This window comes from Salvelinus fontinalis, chromosome 6, assembly GCF_029448725.1.
Source record: "Salvelinus fontinalis isolate EN_2023a chromosome 6, ASM2944872v1, whole genome shotgun sequence".
In the NCBI taxonomy this organism is placed as follows: Eukaryota; Metazoa; Chordata; class Actinopteri; order Salmoniformes; family Salmonidae; genus Salvelinus; species Salvelinus fontinalis.
In genome coordinates, this window is record NC_074670.1 from 59,390,054 (window position 1) to 59,407,881 (window position 17,828).

The 17,828-nt window shown below is 41.7% G+C and overlaps 4 protein-coding genes and 1 non-coding gene across 5 annotated transcripts; 2 read left to right on the plus strand and 3 right to left on the minus strand.

Annotated features, from left to right (window-relative positions):
- The first annotated feature begins 350 nt into the window (after positions 1-350).
- Positions 351-2,346, plus strand: sowahd (sosondowah ankyrin repeat domain family d). The gene is made up of 2 exons (XM_055927253.1): positions 351-588; positions 1,021-2,346. Exon 2 carries the CDS (start codon positions 1,133-1,135, stop codon positions 2,144-2,146), a length of 1,014 nt encoding a protein of 337 aa, XP_055783228.1. The 5' UTR covers positions 351-588; positions 1,021-1,132; the 3' UTR covers positions 2,147-2,346.
- An 897-nt stretch (positions 2,347-3,243) lies between these two features.
- LOC129858211 (60S ribosomal protein L39-like) lies at positions 3,244-5,035 on the minus strand. The gene is made up of 3 exons (XM_055927255.1): positions 4,889-5,035; positions 4,373-4,476; positions 3,244-3,430 (listed from the first exon to the last, which is right to left on the minus strand). The coding sequence occupies exons 1-3, from the start codon at positions 5,021-5,023 to the stop codon at positions 3,382-3,384; spliced, it is 288 nt and encodes a 95-aa protein (XP_055783230.1). The 5' UTR covers positions 5,024-5,035; the 3' UTR covers positions 3,244-3,381.
- On the minus strand, positions 4,174-4,302 carry LOC129858731 (small nucleolar RNA SNORA69). The gene has a single exon (XR_008760084.1). It is a non-coding gene; the product is annotated as a small nucleolar RNA SNORA69 (small nucleolar RNA).
- Positions 5,036-5,155: 120 nt separating the features above from the next.
- upf3b (UPF3B regulator of nonsense mediated mRNA decay) lies at positions 5,156-14,142 on the minus strand. The gene is made up of 10 exons (XM_055927248.1): positions 13,801-14,142; positions 12,573-12,679; positions 12,378-12,484; positions 11,689-11,787; positions 8,763-8,873; positions 8,567-8,610; positions 8,274-8,462; positions 7,985-8,148; positions 6,927-7,293; positions 5,156-6,725 (listed from the first exon to the last, which is right to left on the minus strand). The coding sequence occupies exons 1-10, from the start codon at positions 13,912-13,914 to the stop codon at positions 6,588-6,590; spliced, it is 1,440 nt and encodes a 479-aa protein (XP_055783223.1). The 5' UTR covers positions 13,915-14,142; the 3' UTR covers positions 5,156-6,587.
- Positions 14,143-14,538: 396 nt separating this feature from the next.
- On the plus strand, positions 14,539-15,232 carry ndufa1 (NADH:ubiquinone oxidoreductase subunit A1). Its single transcript, XM_055927256.1, has 3 exons — positions 14,539-14,789; positions 14,936-15,025; positions 15,137-15,232. The coding sequence occupies exons 1-3, from the start codon at positions 14,688-14,690 to the stop codon at positions 15,155-15,157; spliced, it is 213 nt and encodes a 70-aa protein (XP_055783231.1). The 5' UTR covers positions 14,539-14,687; the 3' UTR covers positions 15,158-15,232.
- The last annotated feature ends 2,596 nt before the right edge of the window (positions 15,233-17,828 follow it).

Below are 17,828 nucleotides of genomic sequence, written 5' to 3' on the forward strand. Positions count from 1 at the left end.
CTATGGTAATTGTAATGCCCCAATGGCCATAGGAGTTGGCATGACTGCAGAAACAGATCTGGGGCCAGGAAACCTGATTCCAGAGACTGAGCATGAAAATACAAGCTAGATAATGTAGATTGCATGTACTCTATACCTGCATGTAGGCTACATGGTATAGTCCACACCTAACAGTAACTCCTTATCTCTGTCTATTAATAAGTGATGAATTGGGAGTGAGTCAACATGGTGACTGGCTGTATTGTTTTTCTAAGTTTTACTTCCCTCCCTTTGAGAAGTCCACTAGTGGTCACGTGTGCTTGAGGTTGTAGCGCTGTTGGTTTAATCATGAATTAAAATTGAACGTTGTCAGTTACTGTTGAGGCTAGGGGAGAGAGGAGAGAATAGGAAGTGAAAATTATTTGACGTTTTTTTTGGAGGGTGAACTTCAACTTTAAGATAGTTACAGAGAGCCTATGGTGTAGAGGGTGGTTGCTGTTGACAAAATAGGTTTAAGCTTGAATAACTGGTTAAAGAGAAAGTTAAAATGACTCGCGCTAAGAGGATATACGTAAATTCTTCTTGGCACACCAAGTAGACTGACTACAGGTGAGCAGAACTGTTATTTATGACCTATCCAATATAAAGAAAAGCAGTATTTTTTACTTTGTTTACATGTGAGTCTTCCAAAGATGTCACTAAACTGCTTATCACGATGTAGCCAATGTATATAAACCTGTGTAATTGGGCTACTGAAAACAGGAAAGGAGAGATCTCGTTTGGTTTTTAAACGAGCAATGAAGGATTATTTTTTTTAAACATGTTTAAGTTTTTTTAAATGTAGGCTTATATGCTATAACTTTATTGGGGAGAAGTACGTCTACACTATAATTTTCGTATTTTCAAAGACCGAATAGAATTAAACGTTTTAGCCTATAACATGTATTTTTTACTAAATAATAAAATACAAAATGTGTATGACGAGCATGTGCTACAAAATGAGTGGCCTATAGGCTAATAAACATGTTGTTGTTTTTTCAGAGACAAGTATTGAAGGTCCAATGCGCAATGGAGACAAGCATTTCCTTGTTTAATGCTATCCAAAATACTTATCTAAATTGAGGAAACGAGAAAAAGCAACAAGTCAGGCAACATGTATAACGGCACCAGCATCGGAGAGCCGACAGACAACTCAGTGACACATTTCCAACCCCTGCAAGACGGAGGCGCATTGGAGTCTGGATCTGAACCAACTAATAATGTGCAAGACTCCCATGTCAAGCAATCTGGACAGGCCAACGTCTTGGACCGCTTGTCTAGAACTGGTGTGCAGGCATTCCCTGCCAGTGTCACTACTTATGCTTCGGCACGCAGATCAAGGCTGCAGAGACAGCCAGAAGTGTGTGACACCAACAGTAGCTCACCCGAGAGAGGCTCGCTCACACCCGCCATGCGTAAAATATACTTGAAGGACTTATTATTGAACAACTCGTCCGGTGGATTTACGAATGTTTTATCTTCAAAAGGTTCCGGTGCGTCTTCAAGGGAGATTGGTGAGGAGGTGGTGGAAGGTTGGGCTCTGTGTCCCATGGAGCATGCATGGATGTTGTCTGTTGTAGATGGAAACTATGAAACCATCATGGACTTTCTTTCCGAAGATTCTAGTCTACTAACCAGGAAAGATTTTGTCAGTGGGTTTACAGTTCTACACTGGTTAGCCAAAAGTGGCCAGGATGAGACACTAATACAATTGCTAAGGCATGCTGAAAAGGAGGGGATTCCAGTCAACGTGAATTTGAAGGGCAGTGGGGGGCTCACCTCACTCCACGTAGCAGCTATGCACAGTCGATACATGGTCATTAAAATTCTAGTCGGTGCGTTCGGTGCCAATATCGATGCCATGGATTACAATGGAAGGAAAGCTTGGCAATATCTGAAGGGCAACGCCCCTGAGGAGATGAAGGAGCTTCTTGGCACTTGGGATGATGAGCACCGTAGCGTGGGTCAGCAGAACACTAACAACAGTGCCACACTAGTGCCCAAGTCAGAATTAGGTGATGAGAGAGACGATCCAGTCTACTTTGATCGGACTCGAATGAATGGCAGCTGGCGCGGCTCATTTAAAAAGTTGTTGGCTCCATTCTTGTCATTTGTGAACAAAAATTAAAGGTCAGACGGCCACGTTTTCCCACGCGAAATCAAGCGTTTTCGTCACGACTCATTGAGCATCGTTTGTAAATACTTTTACGCACCCCTAGGCTTGTCGACAAAACTGATTATGGGCTGCAGTGGAACAGTTTTACTTTCATCTTCAGAATGTTCTGTATTCAACAATTGACATTAAATACACTGTTCTATTTGAAGGCATTCGCGCGTGTGCTCTTGTTTTCTACACCGAAAGAGTTGTTAAACACGAATTTTGACACTTCCTGCAAATTGTGTTAGCATAGGTATAGCAATTGCTACAGAACTAGATATGTTATATTCTCCAATACAGCCTGTAATTCTAAAAATGAACTTGTAAAGTAACAATTCTGCTTAGGGTGTTATGGTCGCTTATAAAAACGAACACTAGTCTTCGCTTTAATTACACACTGGTTCATTGGGATTTAACATTTAGACTTGCGCCCAAGTAAACCCATTCCTAATTAAACTTTCAATTGTAATGTTTCTGTTTAAGTCCGAATCACTGATCAATGCATTAGCCTCACTAAGTGTTGTGCATTTGTAGGTTTTTAGTGGACAAACAGCATTGCGCAAGCAAAAAGGGTACAGGTCTCCCTCTGGTGGTTAAGAGTAGAATAATCTGACCACTCCATATTTTACATTTGTTTGAGCAAACAATTATGAAGTGACAGGGTCACTAGCCAGTCATTTAGTCAACTTATCATTAGCCCTGTGACCTTAGAGTGTAATGCCTGTCTATTATCAAATGTAGAGCTTTGCACTAATGTCCACGCTATGAAAGTAGATACCAATGAAACATGGCTGGCAAATTTTGGGTAAGCAACATTTTCATACAAGCATTTCGAGTAAAGGATGTATTGCAGTTTCCCCAAACTCAGTCCTGGGGACCCTCAAGGGGTGCACAATTTGTTTTTTTTTGCCCTAACTACACAGCAGATTTAAGTAGGCAACTAATCATGAAGCTTTGAATCAGCAGTGTAGTGCTATGGCAAAAAAACTGAATGTGCACCCCTTAGGACAGTTTGGGAAACAGATTTATTGAGTATTGAAAAAAAACACTCACATGGCACAACCAAGTCTAATTTATCACAAATCTTTAATTGTCAAACACGAGCATAACCAGAGTATCTGTACAAAAAGACCGCTGTTCCAGATAGTATGGCTTCCTCTCCAGATCAGGGCCCAGCAGGTGGAAGATGCTGGAGATCTGTGCATTTACAAGCCCAGCTTGGTCCTCCTCCAGTGTCTCCTCTTGGAGTTGTACCTGGAACATTGAAACCAGGAATGATTTGGACTGATAATAGAACTACCAATCATAGTCTCCATGGTGGCATTAGTAAAAAAATATATATTAAAAAATAAAAAATGTAATCATTAAATTTCCTCGGTATTTAGACAGGTTGTACTTAGGCTTGTCTAACTGTTAACACTAGCTTGTTTCTATACAATAACTTGGCAGACATCCAAGGAGTCATTTCCATATGCCCAAAAGCAAGGAAATTAGGTTGAGGTACTGCCAATAGATTACATCCACAATGGGGATGTCAGCCCTAATATGGTTGAGACATGTCAGCCCTAATATGGTTGAGACACCTGAAACCCCACCTCTTCAAGGAATACCTAGGATAAAGCAATCCTTCTGCCCCCCCCCCCCCCCCCCCCCCCTTAAAAGATCTGATGCACTATTGTAAAGTGGCTGTTCCACCGGATGCCATAAGGTGAATGCACCAATTTGTAAGTCGCTCTGGATAAGAGCGTCTGCTAAATGACTTAAATGTAAATGTAATGTAAATGTTGAAAGACATTCAAACTTACTATTAGATAACTACATTACTTCAGTAGACAGCTATGATACTTATCTCCATTGCTCTACTAAAAAGAATGTCACAGGTGACGTGAACTCCAAAGTGGAAGGTACATTTAATCATTAACTACTTTAATTTGACTAAATACGTTAACACTTATTTTTAACTGCATTGTTGGTTAAGGGCTTGTAAGCAAGCATTTCACTGTAAGATCTACACCTTTTGTATTCGGCACGTAACAAACACAATTTGATATTGATCTGATTACTCTCAGCAGGATTAATGACACCACTCCCACTGAATGGAAGCAGTGCAATTGCAGACCTGCTTTAGATCGTCATATCGTGCATGTGGCACCAGTTACACCTTACAGAGGGAGGCTAGGCAGATAACACGCATACCTGATCTTGTTGCCAGTCTTCATTCTGATCCACTGTGGAATTGGCCTGTTCTGTTTCTGCTTCTTGGCGAGAAAGCGTTTGATCCTGAAAGTCTTGTGGGACGACTGAAATGAAGAGATGAGACATATTAACTAACTAAACCTGTTTTTACTTAATCACGTGCAAGTAACTGACGTGTTTTTCTAGCTAAGCCTGCTAGATAGCCTAGTGTTTTGCACTTCTGTTACCGGTAGACGAATGTAAGCAGAAACGTCACAATTTTGAAATTACATTTATGAAAATGTGGTTAGTGTGACAACTGCTATTGCAGGCAGGTCTGCTTACATATGTATATTTTTTTCAGTAGAAACCGGCTTTGTTCACACTATACTAAAATGTACTTTTCTAAGGACTGAATACTGCTATGGGAGACAATATAAAGGCTTTCGGTGTGGCCGTAAAAAACACTATGCGAACGATATGAACCAGTACGGATTTCACTTAATTGGACAAGGATGTTATAAGATTTCAACTTACCATTTCGTGCACAGTCCTTACACCACAATGGCGGAGGCCGAAGAGAAAGAAGGAGAGGAAGCGGTGGTGATGTATGCAATCCGAACCAATCAGGGTGGAGAAAATTCTTGCGCTACGCGCCCACAGCGCCATCATGTGGATCCCTTCCGCATTGCATCAATATGATGTCTGTGTACCACTTGTAAAAAGTACGAGTTATGTTTTTTCTCTCTTGAAACTATTTACAGTACATTCCAATCTAGAGTAATGAATAAATCCCATACACAATTTAGAACAAAACATTATTTATTGCGGTCATTTGTCACTGTGTTTAGCAAGGCTACATCAATTATGAAAGAAACAGAAAATGTTTATTCCAATTAGAATTTTGTTAACCATACAGTAGCATTGTTTACGTATGAAGATGCATATATGTATGAGGGGGAAGGCCACAGGTTAAGGTTAATAGTCACCCATTGGAGGTTCCATGTAGTCTCAAATCAAGGCATAGCTCAGTTTAATATGTACAATGAAATGGCCATTTCATTCTCCCGAATCGGTGAAATAACTTAATATTGTATTATTGTTTTGTTACCTGTACAGACTATTTCTGTTGCTTATTTGAAAACTAGATATCAGTCTTGTATACGTGTTTGGTTGTTTGTCCCCATGACACTGTAGACGCGGATGCCTATTTCACTTCCTCAATATCCCCAGAATGAATCTAACATAACTTAATAACAGATTTTAACAGTTTTTGCCGAGGATGTTTTAGTTGCGCGATTTTACATCTAAGGTGTTTGGTGCAGTATTTCTCAAGTTAAAAAAACGAACAAAATCCACAAGGTGTTGTCTTACGTAAACAAAGTCGGCGCTGCTGTGCAGGTCTGTCTCACTGTCTATGCTATTGGATGAAGCGCAATCGCTGCAGCTGTTCACCCCATGTTAGTGGGCAAATGGTCATCGTCAAATCAAAACCCAAACCTTAATTTACCCGTTGTGACGCACGGATGTTCCAAACGCCGTTATAGACGAGACTGACTTTTTGACCAAATGTATCCAATTTACACTTGTCCATTTTGACACTCGAATAACTGTTTGACTCATATCGATCCCACATAGGCCATTTTCAAAGGGATTTGTTGCTTTTTAAAGGCAGTCGCTCCTTAAATGTACAGAGTATAAACCTAAAATATGCCTAAAAGTTAACAAAATAGATTTTAATAGATGCAAGAGGATATCTTTAAATCAGTAATCTCCTATACTGTTCCAAAAGTAGAGAATGTTGTATTATATGTGATAAAAAGAGAATACACAACCAATCAGGGTGAAAGCCTATTCAATATAAGAACCGTGCTTTGCAACTGTGTAGCACAGACTGTGTACCAATACTGTAGTAAGGTCACTTAAAATTCACGTGGTCCTAGAAAGCTTTGGCTTTGTCTCATTGTACCCTATAATCAAACTCTCACAAACATTAAAAGGAAGTGATAACTTTCCCTTGATTTTCTTCAGAAACAAAACTAAGAGGGGCACATTCAGGCACTGAGGGGGGCACCATGGTCACATCCCTGCCTCTGGTTGTGAGTGGGAGGACGGGATGTGGCTTTGCAGGATTATCACTGCATGCGCCTCTCTGGCACCAGTTTGCTTGGCTCAGAGCAAATCTCTCTCCCTCTCCTCACTCATTTTATCATTCTTTATTTGTGGTCATTTTTTATCATTCATCTCCCTTCTCTTGGGATCTCTTGCTCTCACTCTCTGACTTTCTCTCCCCAGCATGAGATTCTCCTCCTCCCCCACCTCGAGCTCCTCGGTTCCTAGCACCTGGCTGGTAAAGCTGAATGGCAGGCCGATCCTGATGCACAAGGGAACAAAATGACTATGGTTAAGAGACAAAAGAAATTGACAAAAGTATTCAGGAATGTGATCAGGAAAAAATTGTATAAATATAATAAAAAGTATCCCAATTAGCCCAAGTCAAAACATCAGGACAGAATTATTGATCGATACAGAAAAATTTATATGACTAAATTCCAACAAAGACTGAAGTTACTACCTTGTTTCTTAAACGATCTCTTTTAGCTTTCTCCTCCCTCAGGGTTTCTTCTGACTTTTTAGGCTTATCGGTATGGCTTGAAGTATGGCTTACAGAGTCTCCTGCATTCTCGCCCTTTCTCTTTTCCCAGACACGATCTCCTTTCTCCTTTTTCCCTTCGTCCTCTCGCTTTCTGTACGAGTTCTCTCCGTCGTGCCGTTCCCTCCTCCTTCGTCGATCCTCATCCTGTCGTCTGATGCGCTCCTTCTCTTTCTGCCGCCGTTCCCTCTCCCTGTCTCGTTCGCGGTCCCTGTATCTTTCTACGTCTCGCTCTCTGAAGTCTTTGTGTCCATCTCTATGTCCCTCTTTGTGTCCATCTTCATCAGCTCTGTGAAAGACAAACACATTAACATGAATACAATATAAGCCTTAAGGATCGTACCCTTTTCCCCCTAAAATGAAATAGCCAAATCTAGCTGCCTGTAGCTTAGGACCTGAAGCAAGGATATGCATATTCTTGTTTCCATTTGAAAGGAAACACTGAAGTTTGTGTAAATGTGAAATTAATGTAGGAGAATAACACATTAAATCTGGTAAAAGATCATTCAAACCATCATCTTTCAAATGCAAGAGAAAGGCCATAATGTATTATTCCAGCCCAGGCGCAATTTAGATTTTGGCCACTAGATGGCAGCAGTGTATGTGAAAAGTTTTATACTGATCCAATGAACCATTGCATATCTGTTTAAAATGTTTTATCATGACTGCCAAAATGTGCCTAAAAGGTTTATTAATACATTTAAGTTCATAATTGTGCACTCTTCTCAAACAATAGCATGGTATTCTTTCACTGTAATAGCTACTGTAAATTGAACAGTTAGCTTAAATTCTTGTTCATCTTTCTGCCCATATCAGATATGTCTATGTCCTGGAAATGTATTTTGTTACCCACAACCTCATGCTAATCACATTAGCTCAACCGTCGCGTGGGGGGGGAGTACACACCTATCCTGTAGAGGTTTTAAAGACCTGTAACATCTGTAAAAAATAAAAATACAAAAATGTCAGTGACAACTTACTTCCGTGATCCCCTCTCCTCCCTGGTTTCATGGTTTTGGCGCTTCTTCATATCAGAACCCCCTGGGGCTCTGTCGTCTTTCATTTTGTCCTTCTCAGGTTTCTTTGACTTCTCTTTAGGCTTTTCCACATCCACGTCATCTCCCCGGTCTGGTTTTCTCAGGAGCTGAACAGAGACAAACGCATTACCAACATGTAAAAAGCAGTCTGTGTTATTCTGCTACAATCGCGTCGGGATCCCCTGTATCATCACGCAGTTGAGTAGTTTGAAAGGATTCCTCCTTTCCATACCTTGATTTTTGGCTCCTCCTTTGCCTGGTCTTTATCTTTCTCTGCAGTTTTGTCTCCTTTCTTAAACTTCTCGGCTTCTTTGCGCTTCCTCCTGTCCTCCTCCCTCCACTTTCGACGTTCCTCGTCCCGCTGGCGCTTCCGTTCTAGCTCTCGTCTCCTCCTCTCCTCTTTCTTTTCCTCACGGATTCTCTGACCAACAGCAGTCAACGCCACATGAGTAGTCTGTCCAGCCTCATATACCATGCAAGAGAAGCACAGCTAAAATACATAGATTCCAAACTGGCTATACATACCTGTTTGTTCTTCAAGAAGTCCAAGAGGGGAGTCGTTTTCTTAGCTAAAAGCGGAGAAAATAAGCAAAATCATCTATTACTGAAATAACCCTTGGCAGACTACTTGATCTCACATTAACACTCATCTAGCGTGTTTCAACTGGCTTGGGTTTCAACCAAATGGAACCAGAACACTTTTACCGCCATGTTTACATACCCACTAGTTCCTTTGTTTTAGCCTCTATTTCTTCCAGTAGAGTCTCAGGAGTGGATGTAAACTTTTCATCATCACCATTATAAATCTCCAGGAATTTCTTGTAGTCAGCATCTAAAGAACAAACAGTGTCTCAGTGGGACATTACAGCTAGAGGATCTACACTGAACAAAAATATTAAAACACAACAATTTCAAAGATTTGAATTGAGTTACAGTTCATAAGGAAATCAGTGAATTGAAATAAATCCATTAGGCCCTAATCTATGAATTTCACATGACTGGGAATACAGATATGCAGCTGTTGGTCACAGATACCTTAAAAAAAAATGGTAGGGCTGTGGATCAGAAAACCAGTCAGTATCTGGTGTGACCACTATTTGCCTCATGCAGCATGACACATCTCCTTTGCATAGAGTTGATCAGGCTGATTGTGGCCTGTGGAATGTTGTACCACTCGTCAATGGCTGAGCGAAGTTGCTAGATATTGGCGGGAACTGGAACACGCTGCCGTACATGTCGATCCAGAGCATCCCAAACATGCTCAATGGGTGACATTTCTGGTGCGCGTGCAGGTCATTGGAAGAACGGACATTTTCAGCTTCCGGGAATTGAGTACAGATCCTTGCGACATGGGTCCTTGCGACAGCATTATCATGCTGACAATGGGCATCAGGATCTCATCACGGTATGCCTGTGCATTCAAATTGCCATTGATAAAATGCAATTGTGTTCATTGTTCGTAGTTTATGTCTGCCCATACCATAATCCCACCACCACGGGGCACGTTGTAAACAACGTTGCCATCAGCAAAACGCTCGCACACACGACACCATTTGCCCAGTACAGTTGAAACCGGGTTTCACCTGTGAAGAGCACACTTCTCAAACGTGCCATTGAAGCCGAGCATTTGTCCACTGCGGATGGTTACGATGCCAAACTGCAGTCAGGTAAAAACCCTGGTGAGGATGACGAGCATACAGATGAGCATCCCTGAGACAGTTTGACAACTTGTGCAGAAATTCTTCAGTTGTGCAAACACAGTTTCATCATCTGTCCAGGTGGCTGATCTCAAGACGATCTCGCTGACGAAGAAACCGGATGTGAATGTCATGCATGGGCTGGCGTGGTTAGCTTCTTGATATGCTACACATCAGGTGGATGGATTATCTTGGCAAAGGAGAAATGCGCAGTAACAGGGATGTAAACAAATGTGCACAATTTTAGCAAAAAAGTTTTGTGCGCGTACGGAACATTTCTGGGATCTTTTATTTCAGCCCATAAAAACATGGGAACAACACCTTACATGTTACATTTATATTTTTGTTCAGTGCATTTGGAAAGTATTCAGACCTTCTGACTTTTTCCACATTTTGTTACGTTACAGCCTTAGTCTAAAATTTATAACATTCATTTTTTCCTCACCAATCTACACACAATACCCCGTAATGACAAACCAAAAACCGGTCTAGAAATTTTAGCAAATGTATATAAAAACAGAAATATCACATTACATAAGTATTCAGAACCTTTACTCAGTATTTTGTACTTTGTTGAGGCAGCTATTACAGCCTCAAGTCTTCTTGGGTATGACATTAAAAGCTTTGCACATCTGTATTTGGGGAGTTGCTTCCATTCTTCTCTGCAGATCCTCTCAAGCTCTGTCAGGTTTAATGGGGAGCGTCGCTGCACAGCTATTTTTAGGTCTCTCCAGAGATGTTCGATCGGGTTCAAGTCCAGGTCCTGGCTGGGTCATTCAAGGACTTGTCCCGAAGCCACTCCTGAATTGTCTTCGCTGTGTGCTTAGGGTCATTATGTTGGAAGATGAACCTTTACCCCAGTCTGAGATCCTGAGTGCTCTGGAGCAGGTTTTCACCAAGGATCTCTCTGTACTTTGCTCCGTTCATCTTTCCCTCAATCCTGACTTGTCTCCCAGTCCCTGCCGCTGAAAAACATCCCCACAGCATGATGCTGCAACCACCATGCTTCACCGTAGGGATGGTGCCAGGTTTCCTCCAGACATGACGCTTGGCATTCAGGCCAAAGAGTACAATCTTGGTTTCATCAGACCAGAGGATCTTGTTTCTCATGGTCTGAGAGTCCTTTAGGTGCCTTTTGGCAAACTCCAAGCGGGCTGTCATGTGCCTTTTACTGAGGACTGGCTTCCATCTGGCCACTCCACCATGAAGGCCTGATTGGTGGAGTGCTGCCAAGATGGAAGAACCTTCCAGAAGGACAACCATCTCCACAGAGGAACTCTGGAGCTCTGTCAGAGTAACCATCGGGTTCTTGCTCACCTCCCTGACCAAGGTCCTTCTCCCACGATTGCTCAGTTTGGCCGGGCAGCCAGCTCTAGGAAGAGTCTTGATGGTTCCACATTTCTTCCATTTAAGAATGATGGAGGCCACTGTGTTCTTGGGGACCTTCAATGTTACAGGAATTTTTGTACCCTTCCCCAGATCAGCGCCTCAACACAATCTTGTCTCTGAGCTCTACAGACAAATCCTTCAACCTCATGGCTTGGTTTTTGCTCTGACATGCACTTCCAACTGTGGGACATTATGTAGACAGGTGTGTGCCTTTCCAAATCATGTCCAATCAATTGAATTTATCACAGGTGGACTCCAATCAAGTTATAGAAACATCTCAAGGATGATCAATGGAAACAGGATGCACCTGAGCTCAAGTTCAAGTCTCATAGCAAAGGGTCTGAATACTTATATAAAGTATTTGCAAACATTACTAAAAACCTGCTTTCGCTTTGTCATTATGGGGTATTGTGTGTAGTTGATTATATTTTAATAAATTTTAGAATAAGGCTGTAACATAACTAAATCTGCAAAAAGTCAAGGGGTCTGTATCCAAATGCATTATACATGGTGTGCAATTGCAACCAACCAACCATATAATGACTAATGTAACATTTTCACCTTCATCGATTGTTCCACTTTTGGCATCCTTTTTCTTACTCCTTTTTTTGGCAATCTTTTGAAAAGGAGCAAATTCAACAATGGCTGGATATTCCTGCCCTGTTGAAAACAAAGGGGCAACACTAATACACAATTCACTCAGAACTTGCTGCAATGTAGGGTTATATTGTGTGGTTCTTATTAGATGTCAAACGTATTATTTTTTTTTACCCATTTTTCTCCCTAATTTCGTGGTATCCAATTGGTAGTTAGTCTTGTCCCATCGCTGCAACTCCCGTACGGACTCGGGAAAGGTGAAGGTCGAGAGCCGCGCGTCCTCCGAAACACAACCCAGCGGAGCCGCACTGCTTCTTGACACAATGCCTGCTTAACCCGGAAGCCAGCCGCACCAATGTGTTGTATGGAAACACTGTGCACCTGGCGACAGTGTCAGCATGCATTGCGCCCGGGCCGCCACAGGAGTCGCTAGTGTGCGATGGGACAAGAACCTCCCTGCCAGCCAACACCTCCCCTAACCCAGACGACGCTGGGCCCCATGGCTCTCCCGGTCATGGCCGGTTGCGACAGAGCCTGGACTGGAACCAGGATCTCTAGTGGCACAGCTAGCACTGCGATGCAGTGCCTTAGAACACTGCGCCACTCGGGAGGCCTTAAACGTCAATCTTTTAATGAACTGAAATGAATCACACCTCTATTATCAATGAACACATATCCATCAAACCGGTCTCTGAAAAGGACAATATCTTCCTGATTCTTGAAGTTGATGTATGCTCTGGCGAAGACGTGGGGGTACATGCTGTACAGGAGAAAAGCTAAGTAAGTAACCAGGGTACCAAATATGTGATTATGACAGACAATGGTAATCAACAACAGACTATATGCACCTGCTGTCATTGGAGAAAAATTCTAGGTAGTCCACTTCTGGAAGTGGCTGCAATTGATCCTCCAGTTCCTCCTTGGTTATGCTAGGAGGCAGACGTCGGATAATGATCTGTGGAAAAACAAGTCACTCAAATGTTAGCCAACTTATCAATTGAATATCCAAGCCTTCAAAACCAGATGGTTAAAATAGCAGCGTTGGTTTTCAGCTAAGTATTGGTTAAGTTAGCAGGCTCACTAGCTAAATACACTGAACAAAAATATAAAACGCAGCACATAAAGTGTTGGTATCATGTTTCAAGACCTGAAATAAAGATCCCAGAAATGGTCCATACGCACAAAAAAAACATATTTCCTTATTTCTCTCAAAAAGTTTGCGCACAAATTTATTTACATCCCTTTTAGTGAGCATTTCTGCTTTGACAAGATAATCCATCAACCTGACAGGTGTGGCATATCAAGAAACTGACTAAACAGCATGATCATTACACAGGTGCACCTTGTGCTGGGGACAATAAAAGGCCACTAAAATGTGCAGATGGATGGAGCATGCAATTGGCATGCTGACTACAGGCATGTCCACCAGAGCTGTTGCCAGATAATATAATATTAATTTCTCTACCATAAGTTGCCTCCAAAGTTGTTTTAGAGAATTTGGCATTATGTCCAACCAGCCTCACAACCGCAGACCACGTGTATGGCGTTGTGTGGGCAAGCGGTTTCATGTCAACGTTGTTAATAGAGTGCCCCATAATGGCGGTGGGGTTATGGTATGGGCAGGCATAAGCTACGTACAACAAACATAATTGCATTTTATTGATGGCAATCTTAATGCACAAAAATACCGTTGGGAGATCGAGGCCCATTTAAGGTATATGTGTCCAACAAATACATATCTGTATTCCCAGTCATGTGCAATCCATTAGGGCCTAATGAATTCATTTAATTTGACCGATTTCCTCATATGAACTATAACTCAGGAAATCAATGAAATTGTTGCGTTTCTTTTTTTTCAGTATAACTTAAATATCTCTTCAATATGCAACATTCAAAAGCTAGCTAACGTTAACCAACTTCAATTATAAAGGTTAATCACCCCTGCTCTACTAGCTAGCTAGCTAGCTAGCTTGCCAGCAATACAGGAGTAGCTAGCCTAGTGAAATTCATGTAGCTAGCTAACGTTAGCTATTTTGGCTTAGCTAGCTAGCTGGCTAATGTTGTTAGCTGGCGTACCTTCGTCATTGCTTCTTTCTTCTCCGGCTTTGGCTTCTCCGTTTTTTCAGTATCTTCACATTTTATCTCCATAATTTTCTCAATCGGACGAGTGTTTTCCTTGTCCTCTTTCATCGTTATGCCATAAACCTGTTGCAATCTACAGTTCTGTATCAACTTTTTTTACTTGCTTGTTTGCTAACGATTGTTGATTGGCTTTTGGGAGACCAAAGATTATGGATATACTGACAAGATACATCTCTCTACGCCCTAACAATGGGAGCCGTTGTCCACAAAGCGGCACGGCGGGCTATCTAGTTCCCGCCTATCCTTTCTTTGGATTGGTGGATACAGCTCATTATTGTAATCACGCTTTAATATTTGACGAGGGTTGTTGACGTCAACTGCCTGTATTCAATTGAGATGCGACGCTACTAACCTCGTGACATGAATATGCATAGCAATTTCGAGACATCTCCGATATAAATTGTTTTTCTCACAGTTGCCGGGATGTTACGTGTCCTACTTATACCAGTACACTCCTAACAACTTAAGCATTACGAAACTTATATTCGATCAAATAAACCTCACGTAGCAAATAAGCCATTATTTTTGGGGGGAACCAAATTCGACACTCATTGACCTCCATTGAAACACTCCTTGCTTGGTGGGCGAAACATCGAAAAAACCGTCACCTGCTTGGAGGGAGACCGATTTTCCGCCGAGTTGGGCCGCTCTCTTCCGCTTCCTCAATGTGAAACTTCCGGAAGTGAACGGATGACCGTGAACTATTCAGGTCGGTCGACATTTTGGTTAGCCTTTCTTAGCAAGTTAGCAAAATAAACTGTCGTATTTGGAGTGTCTGACAAATAAACGCCTTTGTCACTTGCGTCACCCACATTGCAGCTATGTGGTATGAAATTCTTCCCGGTCTCGGAGTCATGACTGTTTGTCTCATCCTTCCTGGGGTTTTCACTGCACAGATCCACAAACTCACCAACGGGGGGAAGGTGAGAGATATTTGCTTACCGATGAGTTGAATGACTGCAATAGTTAGCTAGCTAAATGTGAAGTTTTGAACTGGTTGAAGTAATACCATTAGCTAGTTCTATATACTAAATTAGCTATGTTAACACTTCTTCTCTTTGACTTTTAGGAAAAGAGAATCGCTCGGGTTCCATATCAGTGGTATCTGATGGAGAGAGACAGACGTGTGTCAGGAGTGGATTTGTATTACAAATCGAAGGTAAACAGGCAATTAATTCACGTTTATGCAATAACGAAGTACTGTAACGTTATATTACTAGTGTCTGTCAGGCATTGCTTAGGCCTACCTACATTTTTCTCTTCTTTACAGGGACTTGAGAATATCCACTGATCCCAGATCTCACCTATGGAATGGATTTCTGTCAGAATTCGTTGTACAATAAAAGTTATGTATTGTCTGAATTAACCAGTTTCTTTGTGTAGTTACTGCTGATTATGCTGAAAACCTTATGAAATAACACGTCGGGTTTACAGAGTTTTGAATGTATTCAATAGACAATTTGTAACTACTTTCTATGGCTCCTAAGGAATTGCTCCTATTCACTAATATCAGGGGAGGACAGCTAATAATAATGGCTGGAGCGAATGGTATCAAACACATGCAAACCATGTATTTGATACCATTCCACTCCAGCCATTACCACAAGCCCCAACTAAGGTGCCACCAACCTCCTGTGACTGATATTCATAACATGTTATGTCCGTCTGATGTATGCAGATGTTTGGTTCTAGATGACCCTAGTTGCTTGACTGGGCACGTACCAGGTCGTCTTTACTGCAGTCATGCTGCACATATATCATGTGGTTCCTGAGATGTTAAACACTTGAATGAATCACATTCAGTATTCTCAGAGCGTAATGATATCTGAAAATCTGTGTAACATGACTGCATCAAAGATGGCCTGGAACATAGCCTATCATTCCATTCAAGGATTGGCCTAAGGGTGCATTCATAAATTCACTCTGGCTATCTACTCTGATTTCAGAGCACTTATGAGTGTGCTGGAGCGCAGAATAACTGATGAATTTACGAATGCTCAACACCCGTTGAATATGGCCGTTGTCAGTAAACGTTGGCTTTAAATTGTTGCCAGCAGCACCGTTACAGTCACCAGTGCTCTGGATAACATAAAAACAACTTAACCAGCTCTGCTAGGGGTAGTCAAATGGTCAGTGAGCTTTTTGTCTGGAAGTAGCCATCAAGCTAGACGGCTTGGATGCTTGACTGCTCCACCAGAGCGTCCAGTGCACACTCTGAATGCTCCGAGCGAAACGCTCTGAATAACGGACAATCTGACAACACTCTGAATTTACGAGCGCACTCTGAGTTGCAATCTTGCACTCCAGATTCAATTTACAAACTCACCCTCAGTAACCTGCTCCACAGACTCACTGATCTACAAATCTACCCTACACTCAGCATTGTGCCATCTCTGTACATAAGAGACTGGTGGTATTGAATTTCAAGGACATAAGGCTGCACAAGCACATCGTGCCAAAGAATTACAATTCTTCCAGTCTAGACAGACTATATGTATTTACTGAGGCCAATGCCTGTTAAATAAATGCACAGCTCCTTGGCATCAAGGTTTAGAATAATAAAAGATGAAACATTTTGATCAAGATAGAACATAATAATCTATACTGAACAAAAATATAAAATGCAACATGTAACATTTTGGTCCCATGTAGCATTTCATGAGCTGAAATAAAAGATCCCAAACATTTTCCATACGCACAAAAGCTTATTTCTCTTACATTTATGCACACATCCCTGTTAGTAAGCATTTCTCCTTTGTCAAGATAATCCATCCACCTGACAGGTGTGGCATATCAAAAATCAGATTAAACAGCATGATCATTACACTCTAAAATGTGCAGTTTTGTCACAGCACAATGCCACAGATCTCTTAAGTTTTGAGGGAGTGTGCAATTGGCATGGTGACTGCATTAATATCCACCAAAGCTGTTGCCAGAGAATGTAATGTTAATTTCTCTACCATAAGCCACCTCCAACGTAATTTTAGATAATTTGGCAGTACGTCCAACCGGCCTTACAACCGCAGACCATGAGTAACCACGCCAGCTCAGGCCTTCCACATCCGGCTTCTTCACCTGCAGGATCGTCAGACCAGACACCCGGACAGCTGATGAAACTGAGGAGTATTTCTGTCTGTAATAAAGCCCTTTTGTGGGAAAAACTCATTCTGATTGGGTGGGCCTGGCTCCCAAGTGGCTGCGCCAATGCCCAGTCATGTGAAATCCATAGATCAGGGCCTAATTAGTTTATTTCAATTTCCTTATATGAACTGTAAGTCCGTAAAACCATTGAAATTGTTGCATTTTGTGTTTATATTTTTGTTCAGTATATAATACATTTCCCAGAGAAAGATCCAACCTCATTTTAAACATCAACTAAATTGACCTATTACATAAAGCCCAACCATTTTTAAATGATTTATTAATTCTGAATATGTAATGTGTGATATTACATACACGTTTCCTATGTTAAACGTTACATAGGTAGAAAGCGTACCACAGGGATGCTCGCCCATGTTTACTCCAATGCTTCCCACAGTTGTATCAAGTTGGCTGGATGTCCTTTGGGTGGCGGCCATATTCAACGGGTGTTGATACACACAGGAAACTGTTGTGCGTGAAAAACCCAGCAGCGTTGTAGTTCTTGACAGTAAAACCAGTGCGCTTGGCACCTACTACCATTCCCCGTTCAAAGGCACAGCAATCTTTTGTCTTGCCCATTCACCCTCTGAATGGCACACATACACATTCCATAACTCAATTGTCTCAAGGCTTAACAATCCTTCTTTAACCGGTCTCTTCCTCTACACTGATTGAAGTGGATTTAACAAGTGACATCAATAAGGGATTCACCTGGTCAGTCTATGTCATGGAAAGAGCAGGTGTTCCTCATGTTTTGTACACTAAGTGTATGTTAGGATGCACAATATTGTAATAGCCCAATACAAAATGGCTCTCCGGAT

What these genes read in the sequence shown, in the direction of transcription:
- sowahd (XM_055927253.1), top strand. Translation starts at nt 1,133, where the DNA reads ATGTATAACGGCACCAGCATCGGAGAGCCGACAGACAACTCAGTGACA.
- ndufa1 (XM_055927256.1), top strand. Translation starts at nt 14,688, where the DNA reads ATGTGGTATGAAATTCTTCCCGGTCTCGGAGTCATGACTGTTTGTCTC. An exon ending in AACTCACCAACGGGGGGAAG is followed by an intron (nt 14,790 to 14,935) that starts GTGAGAGATATT and finishes TTTGACTTTTAG; the next exon opens with GAAAAGAGAATCGCTCGGGT. An exon ending in ATTTGTATTACAAATCGAAG is followed by an intron (nt 15,026 to 15,136) that starts GTAAACAGGCAA and finishes TCTTCTTTACAG; the next exon opens with GGACTTGAGAATATCCACTG.
- upf3b (XM_055927248.1), bottom strand. Translation starts at nt 13,914, where the DNA reads ATGAAAGAGGACAAGGAAAACACTCGTCCGATTGAGAAAATTATGGAG. An exon ending in TTTTTCTCCAATGACAGCAG is followed by an intron (nt 12,485 to 12,572) that starts GTGCATATAGTC and finishes TCTCCTGTACAG; the next exon opens with CATGTACCCCCACGTCTTCG. An exon ending in TGTGTTCATTGATAATAGAG is followed by an intron (nt 11,788 to 12,377) that starts GTGTGATTCATT and finishes TGTTTTCAACAG; the next exon opens with GGCAGGAATATCCAGCCATT.
- LOC129858211 (XM_055927255.1), bottom strand. Translation starts at nt 5,023, where the DNA reads ATGATGGCGCTGTGGGCGCGTAGCGCAAGAATTTTCTCCACCCTGATT. An exon ending in TAAGGACTGTGCACGAAATG is followed by an intron (nt 4,477 to 4,888) that starts GTAAGTTGAAAT and finishes TCTTCATTTCAG; the next exon opens with TCGTCCCACAAGACTTTCAG. An exon ending in AAGACTGGCAACAAGATCAG is followed by an intron (nt 3,431 to 4,372) that starts GTATGCGTGTTA and finishes TCAATGTTCCAG; the next exon opens with GTACAACTCCAAGAGGAGAC.